Source organism: Vitis vinifera, chromosome 1 (assembly GCF_030704535.1).
Source record: "Vitis vinifera cultivar Pinot Noir 40024 chromosome 1, ASM3070453v1".
NCBI lineage: Eukaryota > Viridiplantae > Streptophyta > Magnoliopsida > Vitales > Vitaceae > Vitis > Vitis vinifera.
Genome location: NC_081805.1, coordinates 7809988 through 7831479, shown reverse-complemented (window position 1 = coordinate 7831479; position 21492 = coordinate 7809988). Strand labels below are relative to the sequence as shown.

General features: G+C 32.6%; 1 protein-coding gene across 1 annotated transcript; it reads right to left on the bottom strand.

Annotated features, from left to right (window-relative positions):
• Positions 1-13448: 13448 nt before the first annotated feature.
• Positions 13449-19200, bottom strand: LOC100253407 (cysteine-rich receptor-like protein kinase 3). Its single transcript, XM_002265979.4, has 7 exons — positions 17440-19200; positions 16135-16248; positions 15908-16047; positions 15613-15820; positions 15284-15518; positions 14303-14447; positions 13449-14207 (listed from the first exon to the last, which is right to left on the bottom strand). Exons 1-7 carry the CDS (start codon positions 18215-18217, stop codon positions 13878-13880), a joined length of 1950 nt encoding a protein of 649 aa, XP_002266015.1. The 5' UTR covers positions 18218-19200; the 3' UTR covers positions 13449-13877.
• Between the last annotated feature and the right edge of the window lie 2292 nt (positions 19201-21492).

Genomic DNA, 21492 nt, shown 5'->3' with positions numbered 1-21492 from the left:
ATTTTTTAGAAATTATGAATTTTTTTAGAAAAATATATAAATTTATTTTATTTATTATTATTATTTTAAAATTTTGTTTTATTTACTACTTAAATTTTGGTATAAATATCTATGAATCTGGCCTTAAAGAACATGGTAGATGGGCACCTAACTAATCAAAGTCTAATTTCATCAAATTAACACGAAAATAATCGGTTCAATCCGAACTCAAAACCAATCTCAAAAAAAGGATATTGAATAGCTCCGTCTAGAAGTGGAATTAGATTGGGTTGAAGCGATTATTTCTTAATTTAGATCATGCTAGAATTCGCTATCAGTGATCCAAACACCTCCCCACTCCCGCACCCAACTTGGAGCCTTACTAAGAAATTTTCAGCAACAAAGCACTAACGTGGTTGACGTCAGGTTGGACTTAAAAGAGTCCTCGAAGTATATGGAGATAAATGGACGCACAAGTCAAACGTGGAGCAGAAGCACGACTAATTGGGAGACTGATTTTTTTAGACAAAAAATTAGAATGATAAATGTGGACGTTGACGGGATTTTTGACAATTGTACAGTGTATTTAAAATTAATTTTTTAAAATACAGTACATTAAAATATATTTTTAAATCTACTATGATCTTTCCCGTTTGACACGTAAAATTTTTTTTTGAATTTATACTAAACAGATTCTTGAAAAACACATTTTATAATTATATAAAATCAAATTTATATTAAAAGTATATTTTTAAAGACATTTTTTTCAATTTTTATATCAATTACATAGTAAAAAAATTGAATTTATATTAAAAATATTTAGACGTTTTCTATAATTTTATAAAATTAAATTTACATTAAAGATATCTCTGAAAATAATTGAATTTAATAATCATTGTCTTAGTCATCTATTCAAATAATTGAATTTATACTAAAGGTATTTCTTCAAATGATATTTTTCATAATTTTATAAAATTAAATTTATATTGAAAAGTTTTCCTTTAAGAGATATTTTTAGTATAAATTTAATTTTGTTGTGACTAATAAAAATTATGAAAGGTGTTTCTTTAAGGGAAAATCATCAAACCATACACCAATTACAAAAAATATGAGAATTTGGAACTTCACTTTTTTCTTTTTAATTTTGGTGTAAAATGGGAAAAAATATTGTCTATTCATGCACTCCAATAGTGCTTTCAAATTTATTCCACAATTACCATCAAAAGTAAAGGATAAAATACACATCAATTTAATACCATATGTTAACAAGTACATGTGTCATTTATTTTTTATTATTTTTCTCAAATCAATAAATATCCCTTACCACTTGTCACGTTTCCACTTTTTACTTTTTTCTTCTTTTTTTCCTATTCTACCACCATAATCCATTGTCATTATTTTTCTTTTCTTTTTTCCTTTATATTATTTTTAACATGCTCGTGCATTTTCTCATAAAATTTCTTTAGTTTTAATTTATTTTTACTCTCTAATTTATCTATATTTATTGATTTTAATTATTTTTTTAACATATTAAACTTAAAATGATAATATATAATAAATAATTAATATAACAAATTAAATAAAAACAAAATATATAATGGACAAAAATGAAAATATTATCCCACAAATAATAATGATTTTAAATATTAATTATAATAATACATTTTATAAATTAAGGTTTAAATTTAAAAATTCCATTTTATTATTTAGAACTTTATGATATAAGATTTTTTATATTAATACTAAACAAAAGATTTATTTATTTCGTAAATTCTATCACATGTAAAAGTAAAAATATCATTGCAATACTATTTTATTATTTACATTATTTTTCTTTTAATTTTCATTTTAAATTTATCATATAAAAATCACAATAAGTGATGGTGCTTTTATAATTTTTCTTATGATTTTAAATTGATTGTGGATTTAACTTTTTTTGGGTTAAAATCTTTAATTTTTAATTAAAATAAAATATAAAAGAAAATCTATTTTTCATAAAAAATTGTATTTAACCTTTTATATTAATCTCATAAAAAATAGGTACATCCTTAAAAGAAAAAAAGGTAAATTAATGCTTAGAAGAACCAAAAACACTATCATACTTATCATGGTGTATATATTCCTTTAGGACCCTCAATAAGTAATTGGAGGTATTTGCCCACCCCAAAAAGAACTTTGGGATCCTAGGTATATCCATTATTAGAAGAACCAAGACCTCTATTTTCATTTTCATGGTTCATATATTCTTTTGGGGACCCTTGAAAAAGAATTAGAGGTTATTCCCCACCCTAAAACGGACATTGGAACCCAAGGTACATCCTAAAAACAATTTGGTATATCATTTATAAAATTTGGTACATATTTCATAAAATTTGGCACATCCTTAAAACAATTTTGTACATCTAATACATGAGCTACCAGGACCTCTATATTATTAACCGTGGTTCGTTTTATTTCTTTAGGGATCTTTAGGAAGTAATTAGAGGCCGTTCCCTACTCCAAAACAAACTTTGGAACTCTAGGTACATCCTTAAGTAAATTTGGTGCATCGTTAAGAAATTTTGGTACATCAAATCCTCGGGCTATCGAGACCCTTATCTATCTTCCCATGGTCCATATTATCCGTTGAGGACCATTAGGCAATGATTGAAGGTCATTCCCCACATCGGAACGAACTTTAGCACTTTTGGTACATCCTTTAAAAAATTTGGTTCATCCTTAAAAATATTTGGTACATGCTTGAGCTATTGAAACCTCTATCTTATTACCCATGGTCCGTTTATTCCTTTAGGGATCTTTGGGAAGTGATTGGAGATTGTTCCTTACTCCGAAATGGACTTTGGAACCATAGGTACATAATTGAGAAAATTTGATACATCCAATCCTTGAGCTAACGGAATACTTATCTCCATTTCCATAGTCCGTTTTTTCCTTTGGAGACCCTTAAGAAGTTATTGAAGGTCGTTCCCCACCTCATAACAGACTTTGGCAACATTGGTATATCATTTACAAAATTTGGTACATCATTTATAAAATTTGGTACATCCTTCACAAAATTTGGTACATTATGAAGGATAAACCAAATTTTGGGCATGATGTACCAAGGGTTCCAAAGTGCATTCCGAGGTGGGGATTGACTCTCAATCACTTTCTTATGGGTTTCTAAATGAAATTATAGACAATCTATGTTCAGATAGGGTTCTCAGAAGCGATGGGATCGGATGTACCAAATTTAATGAAGGATGTACCAAGCATTCCAAGGTAGGGATCAACCCCCAATCACATCCTTATGGGTTCCAAAATGAAATCATGGACCATTCATGTTCAGATGGGGGTCCCGAAAACAATAGGATCAGATATACCAAATTTAATAAAGAATGTATCAAATTTTGTGCAGGATGTACCAACGGTTCCAAAGTACGTTCTGAGGTGGGGATCAGCCCCCAATCACTTCCTTATGGGTTCCAAAATGAAATCATGGACCATCCATGTTTAGATGGGGGAGCCAGAAGCAATAGGATCGGATGTACCAAATTTTGTGAAAAATGTATCAAGGGTTCCAAAGTGCGTTTTGAGGTGGGGATCAACCCTCAATCACTTTCTTATGGGTTTCCAAATGAAATTATGGACAATCCATATTCAGATAGGGGTCCCAGAAGCGATAGGATCGAATGTACCAAATTTTGTGAAGGATGTACCAAGGGTTCAAATATGCGTTTCGAGGTGGGGATCGGCTCCCAAACACTTCTTTATTGGTTCCAAAATGAAATTATGGACTATCCATATTCAAATGGGGGTCCCAGAAGCGATAGGATCGAATGTACCAAATTTAATGAAGGATGTACCAAATTTAATTAAGGATGTACCAAATTTTGTGAAGGATGTACCAAGGGTTCCAAAGTGCATTTCGAGGTAGGGATCAACCCCCAATAGCTTTCTCATGGGTTGCTAAATGAAATTATGGACCATCCATATTCAGATGGTGGTCCCAGAAGCGATAGGATCGGATGTACCAAATTTTGTGAATGATGTACCAAGGGTTCCAAAATGCGTTCCGAAGTGGGGATCGACCACCAATCACTTTCTTATGGGTTTCTAAATGAAATTATGGACCATCGATGTTCAAATGGGGGTCCTGGAAGCGACAGGATCGGATGTACCAAATTTTGTAAATGATGTACCGAGGGTTCCAAAGTGCGTTATGAGGTGAGGATCGGCCTCCAATCACTTTTTTATGGGTTTCTAAATGAAATTATGGACAATCCTTGTTGAGATGGGGGTCCCAGAAGCAATAGGATCGGATGTACCAAATTTAATTAATGATGTACCAAATTTTGTAAATGATGTACCAAATTCCGAAGTAGGGAACAATCTCCAATCACTTTCTAAGGTTGTCCAAAGAAATAAATGAACCATAAGAAGGATGTTAGGTGTGTTGTTAGCTCAAGGATTGGATGTATCAAACTTTCTTAAGAATGTACCTAGGGTTTCAGAGTCTATTTCAGAGTAGGAAACAACCTCCAATCACTTTCCAAAGATCCTTTAAGGAATTAATGGACCATGGGTAATAAGATAGGGGTCCTAGTAGCTCAAGGATTAGATGTACCAATTTTTTGGTATAGAGATTCAATTGGTACCATTTTATAATACATATTGAAATTTATGTGAATGAAACAAAATATACTAGCTAGTTTCCTGTAATGAGGTAAATAAAAAAAGTAGTTAAAAATAAAAAAAATATAAATAAAATAATAATATAGATTTAAAATAAAAAAATTTAAAAATGAACAATTTTTTTTTAAATGATAAATATTTTTAAAAAAAAATCTATGATTTTAAATCAACAAGCAATCATTTCCATTGCTTATTTCATATGAATGTCAAGGGCCAACCTTTCAAGCTATCAACATGCCTCCATTTGCCTTACTACCCAACCCACACTTCAAATCTAGTCATCCTAAAGGCATGCCTCTGACAAAGAGTCATGCCTATATTTTTTCCTACTGCACATAACTTAACAAAAATAAGTTTTTCACCCACAGTCATGCATCTTCCATGAAGCTTGTGCTCTTGACTAGTGCACATAGCCTACCAATATAATGGTTTCAGCAATAGGCATGCCTCTAAAATCAAGGGTGTGCCCCTAGTTTGCATACTGCATATAGTACACCAAAATAATGTTATCATGCCCATGGGCATGCCAATGCAACGAAGGGTGCACCCCTACTTTACTTTTTGCATGTGGCATGGTAATATAATGTCATTTACACATAGGCATGCCTTTCAAATGGAAGGTGCGCCCCTAGATTGCCTTCTACACATAACATACCAAACTAATGTTATTGTACAAAGAAAATTCCATTGAATCTAAGGGTACAATGTAAATGTTCGAATGCCTTCCAAAGGTGTTAATGGGCCAACCTCCCTTTTACTGACTTCTCACATAATATGAAGTCAATCCCCACCTCAACAATTTGGCACATCCTTCACAAAATTTGGTACACCCGATCCTATCGCTTCCGGGACCCCCATTCGAACATGGATGGTACATAATTTCATTTTGGAACCCATAAGGAAGTGTTTGGGGGCCGATCCTCACCTCAAAACGCACTTTGGAACCCTTGATACATCATTCAAAAAATTTGGTACATCCTTCACAAAATTTGGTAACATCCTTCATTAAATTTGGTACATCCGATCCTATCACTTCCGGGATCCCCATCTGAACATGGATGGTACATAATTTCATTTTGGAACCCATAAGGAAGTGTTTGGGGGCCGATCCTCACCTTAAAACGCACTTTGGAACCCTTGGTACATCATTCACAAAATTTGGTTCATCCTTCATTAAATTTGGTACATCTGATCCTATTGCTTCTGAGACCCCCATTCGAACATGGATGGTACATAATTTTATTTTGGAACCCATAAGGAAGTATTTGGGGGCCGATCCTCACCTCAAAACACACTTTGAAATCCTTGGTACATCATTCACAATATTTGGTACATCCTTCCTTAAATTTGGTACATTCGATCCTATCCCTTTCGGGATCTCCATCTGAACATGAATGGTCCATAATTTCATTTAGAAACCCATAAGAAAGTGATTTGGGGCCGATCCCCACCTCGAAACACACTTTGGAACCCTTGGTACATCATTCACAAAATTTGGTACATCCTTCACAAAATTTGGTACATCCTTCATTAAATTTGGTACATCCTATCCTGTCACTTCCAAAACCCCCATATGAACATCGATGGTCCATAATTTCATTTAGAAACCCATAAGAAAGTGATTGAGGGCCGATCCCCACATCGGAACGCAATTTGGAACCCTTGGTACATCCTTCACAAAATTTGGTACATCCTTCATTAAATTTGGTACATCCTTTATTAAATTTGATACATCCGATCCTATCACTTCCGGGACCCCCATTCGAACATGGATGGTCCATAATTTCATTTTGGAACCCATAAGGAAGTATTTGGGGGTCCATCCCTACCTCGAAACGCACTTTGGAACCCTTGGTACCTCATTCACAAAATTTGGTACATCCAATCCTATCGCTTCTGGGACCACCATCTGAATATGGATGGTCCATAATTTCATTTAGAAACCCATAAGAAAGCTATTGGGGGTCGATCCCCACCTCGAAACACACTTTGGAACCCTTGGTACATCCTTCACAAAATTTGGTACATCCTTAATTAAATTTGGTACATTTGATTCTATCGCTTTAGGGATCCCTATCTGAATATGAATGGTCCATAATTTCATTTAGAAACCCATAAGAAAGTGATTGGGGGCTGATCCCCACCTCGAAACGCAATTTGGAAGCCTTCGTACATCCTTCACAAAATTTGGTACATCCTTCATTAAATTTGGTACATCCTTTATTAAATTTGGTACATCTGATCCTATCACTTCCGGGACCCCCATTCGAACATGGATGGTACATAATTTCATTTTGGAACCCATAAGGAAGTGTTTGGGGGCCGATCCCTACCTCGAAACGCACTTTGGAACCCTTGGTACATCATTCACAAAATTTGGTACATCCGATCCTATCGCTTTTGGGACCACCATCTGAACATGGATTGTCCATAATTTCATTTAGAAACCCATGAGAAAGTTATTGGGGGTCGATCCCCACCTCGAAACGCACTTTGAAACCCTTGGTACATCCTTCACAAAATTTGGTACATCCTTAATTAAATTTGGTACATCCTTCATTAAATTTGGTACATCTGATCCTATCACTTCTGGGACCCCCATCTGAATATGGATAGTCCATAATTTCATTTTGGAACCAATAAGGAAGTGTTTGGGGGCCGATCCTCACCTCGGAACGCATTTTCGAACCCTTGGTACATCCTTCACAAAATTTGGTACATCCGATCCTATCACTTCCGAGACCCCCATCTAAACGTGGATGGTCCATAATTTCATTTAGAAACCCATAAGAAAGTTATTTGGGGTCGATCCCCACATCAGAACACAATTTGGAACCTTTGGTACATCATTCACAAAATTTGGTACATCTGATCCTATCGCTTTCGGAACCCCCATCTGAACATCGATGGTCCATAATTTCATTTAGAAACCCATAAGAAAGTGATTGGGGGCCGATCCCCACCTCGGAACGCAATTTGGAACCCTTTGTACATCCTTCACAAAATTTGGTACATCATTCATTAAATTTGGTACGTCCTTTATTAAATTTGGTACATCTGATCCTACCGCTTCCGGGATCCCCAATCGAACATGGACCGTACATAATTTCATTTTAGAACCCACAAGGAATTGTTTGGGGGTCGATCCCTACCTCAAAAGGCACTTTGGAACCCTTGGTACATCAATTACAAAATTTGGTACATCCGATCATATCGTTTCCGAGACCCCCATCTGAACATGGATGGTCAATAATTTCATTTAGAAACCCATAAGAAAGTGATTGGGGGTTGATCCCCACCTCAAAACTCACTTTGGAACCCTTGGTATATCCTTCACAAAATTTGGTACATCTGATCCTATTGCTTCTGGCTTCCCCATCTGAACATGAATGGTCAATGATTTCATTTTGGAACCCATAAGGAAGTGATTGGGGGTCGATCCCCACCTCGGAACGCATTTTGGAACCGTTGGTACATCCTTCACAAAATTTGATATTATTAAATTTGGTAAATCTGATCTTATTGTTTTCAGGACCCCCATCTGAACATGAATGGTCCATGATTTCATTTTGGAACCCATAAGGATGTGATTGGGGGTTGATCCCCACCTTGGAACGCTTGGTACATCCTTCACAAAATTTGGTACATCATTCATTAAATTTGGTACATCCGAACTCATTGCTTCCGAGAACCCCATCTAAACATAGATTGTCCACAATTTCATTTAGAAACCCATAAGAAAGTGATTGGGGGTCGATTCCCACCTCGGAACGCACTTTGGAACCCTTGGTACATCATGCCCAAAATTTGGTACATCCTTCATAATGTACCAAATTTTGTGAAGGATGTACCAAATTTTATAAATGATGTACCAAATTTTGTAAAGGATATACCAATGTTGCCAAAGTCCGTTATGAGGTGGGGAACAACCTTCAATAACTTTCTGAGGGTCTCCAAAGGAAAAAATGGACTATGGAAATGGAGATAAGTGTTTCGTTAGCTCAAGGATTGGATGTATCAAATTTTCTCAATTATGTACCTAGGGTTCCAAAGTTTATTTCGGAGTAGGGAACGATCTCCAATCACTTCCCAAAGATCCCTAAAGGAATAAACGGATCATGGGTAATAAGATAGAGGTTTCAATAGCTCAAGTATGTACCAAATATTTTTAAGGATGAACCAAATTTTTTAAAGAATGTACCAAAAGTGCCAAAGTTCGTTCCGATGTGGAGAATGACTTTCAATCACTACGTAAGGGTCCTCAAAGGATAATATGGACCATGGGAAGATAGATAGGGGTCTCAATAGCCCGAGGATTGGATGTACCAAAATTTCTTAACGATGCACCAAATTTACTTAAGGATGTACCTAGAGTTCCAAAGTTCGTTTTGGAGTAGGGAACGACCTCTAATTACTTCCTAAAGATCCCTAAAGAAATAAAACGAACCACGGGTAATAATATAGAGGTCTTGGTAGCTCATGGATTGGATGTACAAAATTGTTTTAAGGATGTGCCAAATTTTATGAAATATATACCAAATTTTATAAATGATATACCAAATTGTTTTTAGGATGTACCTTGGGTTCCAATGTCCGTTTTAGGGTGGGGAATAACCTCTAATTCTTTTTCAAGAGTCCCCAAAGGAATATATGAACCATGAAAATGAAAACAGAGGTCTTGGTTCTTCTAAGAATGGATATACCTAGGATCCCAAAGTTCTTTTTGGGGTGGGCAAATACCTCCAATTACTTATCGAGGGTCCCAAAGGAATATATACACCATGATAAGTATGATAGTGTTTCCGGTTCTCCAAAGCATTAATTTATCTTTTTTTATTTTTATTTTTTTTTAAGGATGTACCTATTTTTTATGAGATTAATATAAAAGGTTAAATACATTTTTTTTAATGAAAAATAGATTTTTTTATATTTTATTTTAATTAAAAATTAAAGATTTTAACCCAAAAAAAGTTAGATCCACAATCAATTTAAAATCATAAGAAAAATGATAAAAGCACCATCACTTATTGTGATTTTTATATGATATATTTAAAATGAAAATTAAAAGGAAAATAATGTAAATAATAAAATAGTATTGCAATGATATTTTTACTTTTACATGTGATAGAATTTACGAAATAAATAAATCTTATATCATAAAGTTCTAAATAATAAAATGGAATTTTTAAATTTAAACCTTAATTTATAAAATGTATTATTATAATTAATATTTAAAATCATTATTATTTGTGGGTCCATTATATATTTTGTTTTTATTTAATTTGTTATATTAATTATTTATTATATATTATCATTTTAAGTTTAATATGTTAAAAAAATAATTAAAATCAATAAATATAGATAAATTAGAGAGTAAAAATAAATTAAAATTAAAGAAGTTTTATGAGAAAATGCACGAGCATGTTAAAAAAAATATGAAGGAAAAAAGAAAAGAAAAATAATAATAAAACTTATAATAGGTGACAATGGATTATGGTGGCAGAATAGGAAAAAAAGAAGAAAAAAGTAAAAAGTGGAAACGTGACAAGTGGTAAGAGATATTTATTGATTTTAGAAAAATAATAAAAAATAAATGACACATGTACTTGTTAATAGGTGGTATTAAATAGATGTGTACTTTGTCCTTTACTTTTGAGGGTAATTGTGGAATAAATTTGAAAGCACTATTGGAGTGCATGAATAGACAATATTTTTTTCCATTTTACACCAAAATTAAAAAGAAAAAAGTGAAGTTCCAAATTCTCATATTTTTTGTAATTGGTGTATGGTTAGATGATTTTCCCTTTCTTCTTTAGTTAAAAGACACATTTAGTATAAATTCAATTTTGTAAAATCTCAATGTAAATTCAATTTTTTTTACTATGTGGTCGATATGAAAATTGTAATAAACGTCTCTTCAAAAAACACATTTCGTATAAATTCGATTATATGGTATTGTAAAAAAATATTTCTTTAGTGTAAATTTAATTTTTTTAATGTATATAAATAAGAAAAAAATTATAAAAAGTGTCTTTTGAAGAGACATATTTAACATAAATTCAATTTTATGAAATTATAAAAAGTGTAAATTCAAATTTTTTTTTTTAATATATATAGTTGATATAAAAAATATGGAAGGTGTCTCTTTAAAAATGACAAAAATTCTCATAGATTTATCAATAATTACCATATTAAATTTTTTTTTTCCCAAACTACTATTTTCTAATAATTATATTTTTAAACTAACTGCAGCCCGACGTGCACAGTTGGGCGAAGGCAGTTACAGCGGATATACCATTTTACCCCTACCACCGCCCTTTTGTTTAAGGGTTTTTTTGAGAGTCAACGGGCATTGCTCTTTAAAGGGTTACGAAGGATCTACTAAAACCTCATTAAGAAACGTTTAACTTCTGAAATGTGGTGTAAGCCATGATTATTAATATTAATTTTAGGTTTCTTTCCATGCGACCATCCTTTAAATATTAAAAATCAGTCATTTGTCAAAATCCTACGCCATGGGAGTGACAATATAAGTTTAAGGCTCAAATGATTGAATTTATAATTATACCCTTATACCCTACTTGTATTTGCAATTTTGCAGTGTATAATGGTTTAAGGTTTATTTCCTTCTTTTCCTCAATATTTCCATAAGATTACTAATGTGAACACGTAATTTAGCGTCAACAATGACTTCGACTTCTTTTGACTTTTGAGTATGCCCCAACTCATACGCCGAAGTCCAATTTGCATGACTTTGACCGAAGCATATAAAATTTAGAATAATTAGTTCCATTACATCATTAACATAACTACAACATTAATAGTTTGTTCATCTCATGGACAAAAAAAAAAGGGAGAATTATGTTTTGGGGTAGATGACCCCAAATTAACAAAAGGTTTATATAACTCTTCAAATTGATCTCAAAACCCAATGAAAGTATGGAAATTGAGTTGAAGGATATCTTTCTTCAGTATTTTCAAAAATGCCCTTTGTTGATTTTGAGAAAAAATTAATATTTTTGAAAAATATTTTTATTTAATTTAATATTTAAAAAAATACTTTTATGTAATTTAATATTTTTTAAAATACTTTTATTTAATTTAATATTTTTTAAAAATAAATTTATTTAATTTAATATTTAAAAAATATTTAATTTAATATTTTTTTAAATACTTTAATTTAATTTAATATTTTTGAAAAAAAATTAATTTAATATTTTTGAAAAAAAAATTAATTTAATATTTTTGAAAAAAAAATAATTTAATATTTTTGAAAAAAAAATTATTTAATTTAATATTTTTTTAAAAAAATTATTTAACTTAATTTTATAAAATATTTTATATGTGTTCTTAAAGGGTATATTTGTCCGTTATTATTTCATATCCTTCAACTTAATTTGAAGAGTTACATGGACCCTTTGTTAATTTGGGGGCCCATCTACCCCCAAAAGATAATTCTCCAAAAAAAAAATAGTTTTAATTGAGGAAGTGTTTTCAAAAATACTTTTTGAAAATTATTTAATGATATTTTTAAAAATTATTTAATAATGTTTTATAAAATAAAATTTTGTTCAAGAATTTGAAATATTTTTAAAATAACTTTATATGTTACGATTTATTTTTAATTATTCATCATATTTATATAATTATTTAAAAAATATTCTTAAAAATTAATTTAGAACAACTAAAATATGTTTGGAAATATCATATTTGTTGTTTTGAAAAAAAAAATATTTTCTATTTTTTGGGGTTGTGAAGCATGTTTTTTTAAGATAATATAAAACTATGTGTTTTTTATTTTTAGATAATATAAAACTATTTTCCAAAATGGTTATCAAACATGATTTGAGAGGTCAGTGGAGGGTGGGTGGACTAGGACCCACCTAAACCTAATCTAATCATAACTTAATATTTGAATGAGTTTCGATAATCATTTTTAAAAATTTGCATCCGGTTGGGGTTAAATTTTTTCAATTTATTTAAATCAAATTCAATTTGAATAGAGATTAAGATAAGGGTTTGAGATTATAAGCCCAACTCAATTTAATATTTTTATAATATATATTACCTATATAATAATACTCATTTTTTAGAAAGAAAATCAAATTATGAACTTTTTATTTTTATTTTTTCAGAAAGATATATAAATTTATTTTATTTTTTTTTATTATTTTAAAATTTTATTTTATTTACTACTTAAATTTTGGTATAAATATCTATGAATCTGGCCTTAAAGAACATGGTAGATGGGCACCTAACTAATCAAAGTCTAATCAAATTAACACGAAAATAATCGGTTCAATCCGAACTCAAAACCAATCTCCAAAAAAGGATATTGAATAGCTCCGTCTAGAAGTGGAATTAGATTGGGTTGAAGTGATTATTTCTTAATTTAGATCATGCTAGAATTGGCTATCAGTGATCCAAACACCTCCCCACTCCCGCACCCAACTTGGAGCCTTACTAAGAAATTTTCAGCAACAAAGTACCAACGTGGTTGACGCCAGGTTGGACTTAAAAGAGTCCTCCAAGAAGGCATATATATATATATGTCAATCATTTCGGCCCTTGACACATGCCCGCTTCTTAACCTTTTTTTTCTCTCCCGTTCAAAATTTCCACCGCAAGTCATGCCACTAGCGATGGTCGAGAAGGTATAGAAACCGACTAGTTTGGGACTTTCTTGGCAAGCCAAGGAACGATGAATGATTTCTCGCAAAATGGCATTCCATGACGTTATAAAAGTTACAGCTTTAGCGTGAGAAAAAAGAAATTATGAAGCTCTGAAGAAAGCATAAGGAAGAGCAGCCCCAAATGGCATGACTTATCTAAAAATCAGATGGCTCGTAAATGTGAGATTCCCCTAAGACAAAAAAAAGTTTTAGAAAGATTCATCCAGTATAGCAGATTCACTGATTTACATGTAATTTACAGAAAGCATTTGGATCGAACCGGCACAATTCCAGTAGATGATTGAAGTTGAAGCGTCATCATAAATCCAGAATAGCTGTGAACAACCCAGGAAGTCGAGCAACCAGCTCAGCTTGGAAAATGGTCCGTTCCAGATAATGTCCAACTCGGGAATGAAGCAAACAGGAAGGAAATCTAGGAAGCAAGACTGATTCATGTCTGGAACAGCACAATTACCCAGTGAATGGGGACCCCAGCCCAGATGAGTTCAGAGTTAAGCCCAATATTACAAGAATATCTTGCAAGGAAATATTTCATCTAGGCTCAATCCAGCTTTGTGTCATGCTATTCTTGGAAGATTGAGTGCCGGACTCGGGCAGGGAATGGGAAGTTTCTGCTTTTACCAATGGACTGGATTCTGCATTACCAGAATGTAGAAATGGTGGCTGCGTTGGCTGAGGAGTTTCATGGTTTTCAGTAAGCATTTTCACAACTAATGACATTGATGGACGCAGTTCTGCAGAGGCTTGAACACAGAGTAGCCCTACTTTAAGTACTCTAGATGCCATATCTTCTTGAAAGTTACCCCCAAGCGATGGATCAACAGCTTCATACAATCGTCCAGTTCCATAAAGGTTCCAAACCTGAGAAAGGTAGATTTAATGAGTTAAAAACACTTGGAATTAGATGGAGAACATTTTTCACCAGAACATGAATACAGAGCATGAGAAAGAGGTACCATTTGTAGGATAGAGAATGAATCTTGAGTGAAGGAATTGTTTCTCTTTCCACAGACAACTTCGATAACAAGGACTCCAAAACCATAGACGTCCACCTTCTCAGTCAATTTTCCCCGAACCACATATTCTGGAGCCATGTAGCCTCTGTACATATAAATTTCGTTAATCCTATAGTCATAGTGCATATGCAAATAGAGATGATAAATCCAATATCACACTGGCCCCGAGATGGAAGATCAGCATTCAGTCAATACTGTCTAAAATACAAAAATATTACATACCATACACCTAAAATTAGTTAAAAAGAAGGAAAAAGAAAAAAGAAACTAATGTTCAAAAGCAAGAGAATTATTAGTATATATATACCCTTGACCCAACCGCTGGCATGACAAACTAAATGCAATGTAATAAGGGCCGTGATACAATTGTTGCTAATGGGTAGGTAAGATTTGTCATTGTCTCCTCAAGACAAGGAGCTGGAACATTTATGATATTATCAGAATCATAACTACTTCACAACAAAAAAATTGGTTAAGTGTCCCTATTACATGAATGAAATGTGATGATCTGCCATTTGATGTCTCAAAGACCTATACCGAAATTGTCCCCTCCAGAGGCGTACTAATCATAGAATCAATAAAGATTTTCTTCCTAGTGCGTAAAAGACTTGTGAAGGTGCCTGTCAATTTCTATTTCCTGCATATTGACTATTAGTATCACTCATTGCTTCAATTTTCATTCTATGAGATTTCCATTAGACAGCCGTCTCCATGCTGAAAGTGACTACTTCCTAGTTAAGATACTTACAACAGCTGCCTCCAATGTTTCCATCTCATCTAAGTTTCTCTTTCTCTTAATAAAACCAAAAAAAAAAATATTCTTGAGTCTAACCCCTTCAGTTTCTAGCTTGCTTTCCATGTTTAGTTCTGTAAGTGAAAAGAAAAACAAGAAATTGATAAGATTAAAGGTGTTGACTTTACAGAGTGCCTGCAATGGCAGTGCTGATGTGAGTCTTATCTTCTGGAAATAATCTAGCAAGCCCAAAATCAGCAATCTTTGCTGCAAAGTCCTCATCAAGCAGAACATTGCTTAATTTTATGTCTCTGTGTATGATCCTTAACATAGATTCCTCATGCAGATAGGCCAAGCCCTCAGCTATACCCAATAGAATTTTATACCTCATTTCCCATGCTAGAGGTGGAGCATTCCTTTTAACTGGTCAAAATCAACCAACGCATAATTAGAAGGATTGACAAAGAGGGAGAATTCTTATGTACTTAAAATAGGATTTCAAAGATTAGAGACCAACCAAGATAATCGTGAAGGCTTTGATTTGGCACATATTCATAAACAAGAAGGCTTTCAGGACCTGTAATGCTGCATCCTAATAGCTTTACAAGATTTTTGTGGTCAATGCCACTGATCAAATTGACTTCATTAAAGAAATGATCAACCCATTGTCTTGAATTGAAGAAAAGCCTCTTTATGGCGACAACCTTTCCATCCGGCATAATCCCCTGTCCAACAAGATCAAACACAGTCAGTTAACGATAAAAGCAAAACCTGAATCTCCACAAAAAGAATAAATGGAAATCGGAGATTACCTTGTATACAGAACCAGATCCTCCTTGCCCAAGTTTATTGGAATGGTGGAAGTAGTTTGTGGCCTTCTCAAGAGTTTCATATGAGAAATTGAGTTTGGACTTGTTCACAGTGGCCAACAGATCACCTAGTTGCTTTTTTTCTGAAGAAAATGACACAGAAACATACCTTAAATATTATACAACATTTCAAAAATGATTATATAACATTGAATTTTGAAATTGGGTACCTCTCCTCCTCTTTGCACGTTTCTTCCTCACAAAGAAAACGGTCATCGCGATGATCAGCAAAAGAGCAAAAGAAGATGAAGTTACACCCAGAATAATAGCTAGTCTGCTGCTTCCTAAAAACCATAAACAAAATAATTTTGCCAACAGAATAATCAGTGAAGATGTAAAGCATTCACTGGAAATTATTTTAAGGAATCACAATGCATGGAGCCAAGTGCAATCTACATGAGTGCATTTTTCCAAGCTTCTATGAAGGGATGCCGTGCGATCATACAACTACCTTACATGGGCCTTAATCTGCGCATACAAAGAAATAAAAACATGTTTTCAAAGACCTCTTGAAATTCCCGTTTTGTCTATTAACATATGGGACGAGCTAAGCTATATACTGGCTTGGACCTTTCTTCACCAGTTCCCATAGCCTCTTCTCTTCCATCTTTTTCTAAACCAAGGTTGGCTTCTAGTCCTTCTTTCCCAAAAGAAATAGACCTTATGGTACGTACCCTTTTTAGCCATTGGTGCATTAAGGCTGAATGAATCGGTAATCTAAAAAGATATTTGGCTTCTCCTCAAAGGAAGGGTATATGCTCTTTTCTTAAGTGTGGTGTCTTCAATGCAACTTTCCTTAACCTAAAAGTGGGAAGTTGAGAAAATTGTGGCTTGAATTTTCCAAGAAAAGGTAAAGTCACTTGTATTCCAACTTTCCAATTTACAAACTTGAAAATAAATCATGCTCTTGTTTCTTTGTCAAACTTAGAAAGGGAAATAAACATAACAACAACCACAATTCCAATATGCAGGTGGCAGAAATTTTGACCATCTATTCCTTCTCCGACCCAAACATGAAAAGATAATACAAGCCCATAATTGTCCATGGTATCAATTCCATAATTTGTAATCTCATATGAAATAACATCTCTCTTTTTCATAACCATATTCAGACCCAAACAAATAAAACATGCCATTGTCCTAACTACAATCTCAATTAATTCTTTATTCTTCATAAGATCATCTCAAAAATAATTTCACGAATGTATCTATGGCTATCTACTACTATTTCAACCCTCTACATATAAATCAATTCAAATTATGCACAATCAAAATGTTCGACTCTTAGATATAGGAAGCATACAGGAGTTAAGGGGTCCAAACACCTGCTCCGAATTCAAATCAAAACGATAAGAGAGAAAAAAAAATAAAAATGAAGAAGCAGATGTTTAAGGAGTTCAAAGAACATATCAATGGGCCAAAAATCATACTATTATGGTGAGAAAAATGAAAGGAAAATAAAGCTCTATACTCACCTTCATTCTCTTCTACAAAATCACTCGTGGAATTGTCATAGAACTTTTGGGTAGAATACCTCAAGTAACACCCAGCATTCAACACCCTCCCTTCTTCCTTGGGAGGACACAAGCCAATCCTTGAGGTGGCATTCGCCAAGCACTCTGCACAGGCGCTCCCTTTCACAAACTCCCAACACTGAGCCAACCCATACACTGATATATTACTTCGATTCACAGAGCCAACGAAGAACCCATCATTCCCAGGCGCTTCAACACTCAAGTTCCTCACCAATTCAATAGCATTAGCTCTGAAAACAGTTTGATCTCCACTAAAATCCTTAGTTCCACACACAGTCTTGTCTTCAGCACTCAAAGCCTCATCAAAGAATTTATAATCATCATACCTTATATAGCACCCATCATAGAAACTTCTACCACCCCGGGTGGACTTTTGGAATGGGACGCATCTGAGGAGTTGGGTTTTGCAGAGGGCAAAACAAAGATTACAATCATTCTGAGAAAGATCTTCCATGCATTCACCAAACAAAAAAACTGCGGTACTACCAGTTCCACTGGTAACGTCTGCATATCTCTGGGTGCTAATCAATGGAGTCACTTGGTCCATAGCTTCTAAGAAATTTGCAATGAAAGTTTGACGCTCAGGCATTAATGCGGTTCTGTTGGAGCATATAAGGGCCACTTGTGTAGTTCTTGGATCAGAAAGAGAATGGGGTATGAAGAAGCACAAAAGTAGTAAACAGAGGGGATAAAAGGTAAAAGGGAAAGAAGAATACATTGAAATTAGATTCAAAGATTGTATTGATATTTGGGGAGACGTTTCAGCTAGTGTTCAAACAGAGAGAAGTTCTAGAGATTTTCGAATAGCTGAGAAGATGAAGGGAAACAAGGTTTGATCACAAAAGAACTGTTGCAAAAGAAAAGAAATCAGAATTTTGATCACAGATTTTTCAGAAAACTAAAACCTCGACTCGAAAGATCGGGGGAAAAGTAGGGTTGAGCTTTCCATGTTCTGGAAGCCCAAAAATGCAAAAAAAAAAAAAAGGTCTGGATTTTACTCTGCTTTGCACTCCGCCTTCTCATCGACCCAGCGGAGGCGCTCTGAAAGAGAAAGAGACAGGAAGGAGAAGAGAAAGGGAATCCATTCACTTTGACAGCCACTCTGTTCAATTAATTTAATGGGTGTTTGACTACTAGCCACTTAATGCAATTAAGTGATCCCTTAATCGATCTCTAGATAAGTACGAAAATACATGATGATGGACAATAGGGCCAACTGAGTTTCAAGTTTCAACGCTGTTTCGTAAATGATAATTCATCAAAGAATACGCGCCTTGGCGTTTGACTTGCAGGCCCTGTTTGGTGGGTAACTTACAACCCATCTCTTTCACCATTTTCTCGCGTTGGCGCTGTTTTTCCGGCCACAAAATGTTCATATTTTTAACGAAAGCCGACCTCTTCGCGTTGACAGGATTGCGAGCTGGACCTTGCTTCAGGATTCACATCTTTACAAGTCAAAGAAAGTATAAGAAAAGATGTGAACTGGCTAAAGATTTTAAGACAGAGTCACGAAGAAGTGAGGGTCAAATCTAGGAATAAGAGTACATTGTGGGTGGACGGTCAAATTGAAGTACGGCCATTTCTGGTCTGAATGCCATTTTCTATTATTTTCTAAATACGGAGGCTTGATCTTAATCTTTGCAGGGCCTTGTGGAGAAGAGATGAAATGGTGAGGATGGGAGAGTGGAGGCGGTGGCGGTGGCGGTGGCGGTGGTGGGAATTTAGAAAAGAATCATTGATCAGTACCAGCAAGCAGCCCCCCAGCGCTCCAGCCTTTAGGTTTCAAACAGTCCCAAACTTGGGTAAGAGTTTGTTTAAATTGATTTTAAAAAGTATTTTTAGGTTGAAAAATGTTTTTAAAAATGTGAAAAATATTAGATGAAATTTAAAAAACACTTTTAAAAACTAATTATAATAATTTTTGAAAAAATATTTTGTAAATGATTATTCAAAAACATTTTCAAATAAAACACTTTTATTAAAATAAATAAAAAAACTTTAAGTAAAAATATTATTGCTAAGTTTATGTTTTTAAGTTTCCTTTATTATTATTTTATTTTATTTTTTACATTTTTTCTCAAATTTTTCAAAAACCAAACAAACCCTTAACTTTGTTTGAAAGAAAATTCTTTGCCCGATAACAATCAAGGAGAATCATGTTTTAAGTCATGTATTTTTATACAGCATTTGAATAGGAATGTCCATCTTAAATCTATCTCTTAAGTGACTTGAACACCAAAGAACCTGAATGCCCGACCATGATGATGTTAAAGGATCTCTCCTACTCTATGATTTGGTAAACGCATAGAAAAATGAGAATCAAAATATAGTATTGATTTGAGAACTTGTCAAGATTGGTTAAAGCGTATAATCACACTACCTAAAAGTAGATCATGTCCCTCCGAGCCTATATTTTGGTGCAATAGAGTGGACGGTGGTCAATTTCCAAGGTACTATAACTATATTTTACAGAAACTCAGCGTACTTTAATTGTTGCAGCAACAAAAAATGTAGGGATTTTTTGGCAACGAAATATGCCAATATTTCACTTATCCGAGAAGACTGATAATCAGTCGATTTTTCGATGGTTTTTTTTTTTTTTTATTTCGCGAAAATATCGTCTTTTGTTGAGAAGGCTAATAATCAGTCGATCTTTAGAAGATTTTTTTTTTATAATTTTTTTTAGCCTAAATATCGGAGTTCTTATAAGAATTTCTCGATATTTTTAGTTGTCTGCCCACCTTGTTTATATGGTGGTCAAGGGTATGTGAACTCAGGCCAAAAGGTTTAGATTCAAGTTTGGTTTCATTAGGCCAAATGTGCATTTATAAATATATGCTGACAATAAACATGTCAAAGATTATTATTAAAAAAAAAAATTAATTATTTTATTTAAAATTTTAATTAATTAATTAATGTATAAAAACCATCATTATAATTTTCTTAACAATATTTTTTAATATCATTTATATGATAATTAAATATAAAAAATATAAATATTAAAAATTAATATATGCATCATAATTTATTTTATGTTATTGAATGTATTTAAATTAAATAAATTATAGTTTTAATATTAAATGTGTCATCATTTATCTCATTAATTTTATTTTAAAAAATTACTATCACTTCACTTTTAAATTTTTTATATTTATCTATTTAATTTTGAATGTTTTTATTTTGAAATACTTAAAATATAAATTTATTAAAAAAAATACTAAAATAAATAATAATAATAAAGTTCTAAAATTTTATAAAATAAAATTAATTTAATTAAATAAATAATAAATTATTAATATTGATTTATCTTTACTTATTGATACTTTTCTCTTTGATTATACTTATCTTAATTACACTTTAAAAATAACATGTATATTTTTATTTATTTTATCATTTTTTTGTAGTTTTTTTAAATATTTTCATAAATTTTAAATATTTTTCGTTTTATTGATTTTTTTTTTCAAAATATCCACATATAAATTTGTAAAATTCAAATACCAATATATTTGTATTTATCGATATTTTTGATATATTTTTATTTATTTTATCATTTTTCCTTTTAATTTTTCTAAATATTTTCATAAATTTTAAATACTTTTCATCTTACTGATATTTTTTAAAAAATATTCACCAAATATTTTTTTTAAAATATTCACCAAATATTTTTAATATACCTATAAAATTTAAATACTAATATATTTGTATTTATTCATAACAAAGTGTTCCATCAATGGATAGCAGCCATAGGAGATGTCATAGTATTTGGTCAAAGTCAAATATGAAAGATATTTATGTCTATTAAATGTTTTAAAATAAAATAAAATAAAAAAGAGAAGCTCCATATTTTTCCTAAAATATTAAAGAGAATTATGATAAACAACATAGATGATAGAACGACTAATTGAACGCTACTAATATTTAGGCCAAAAAGTGGTCTAATTCAGACATACCCATGAGGGCCCAGACCAAGGGGTTCCTCCTTGCGCATGTGAT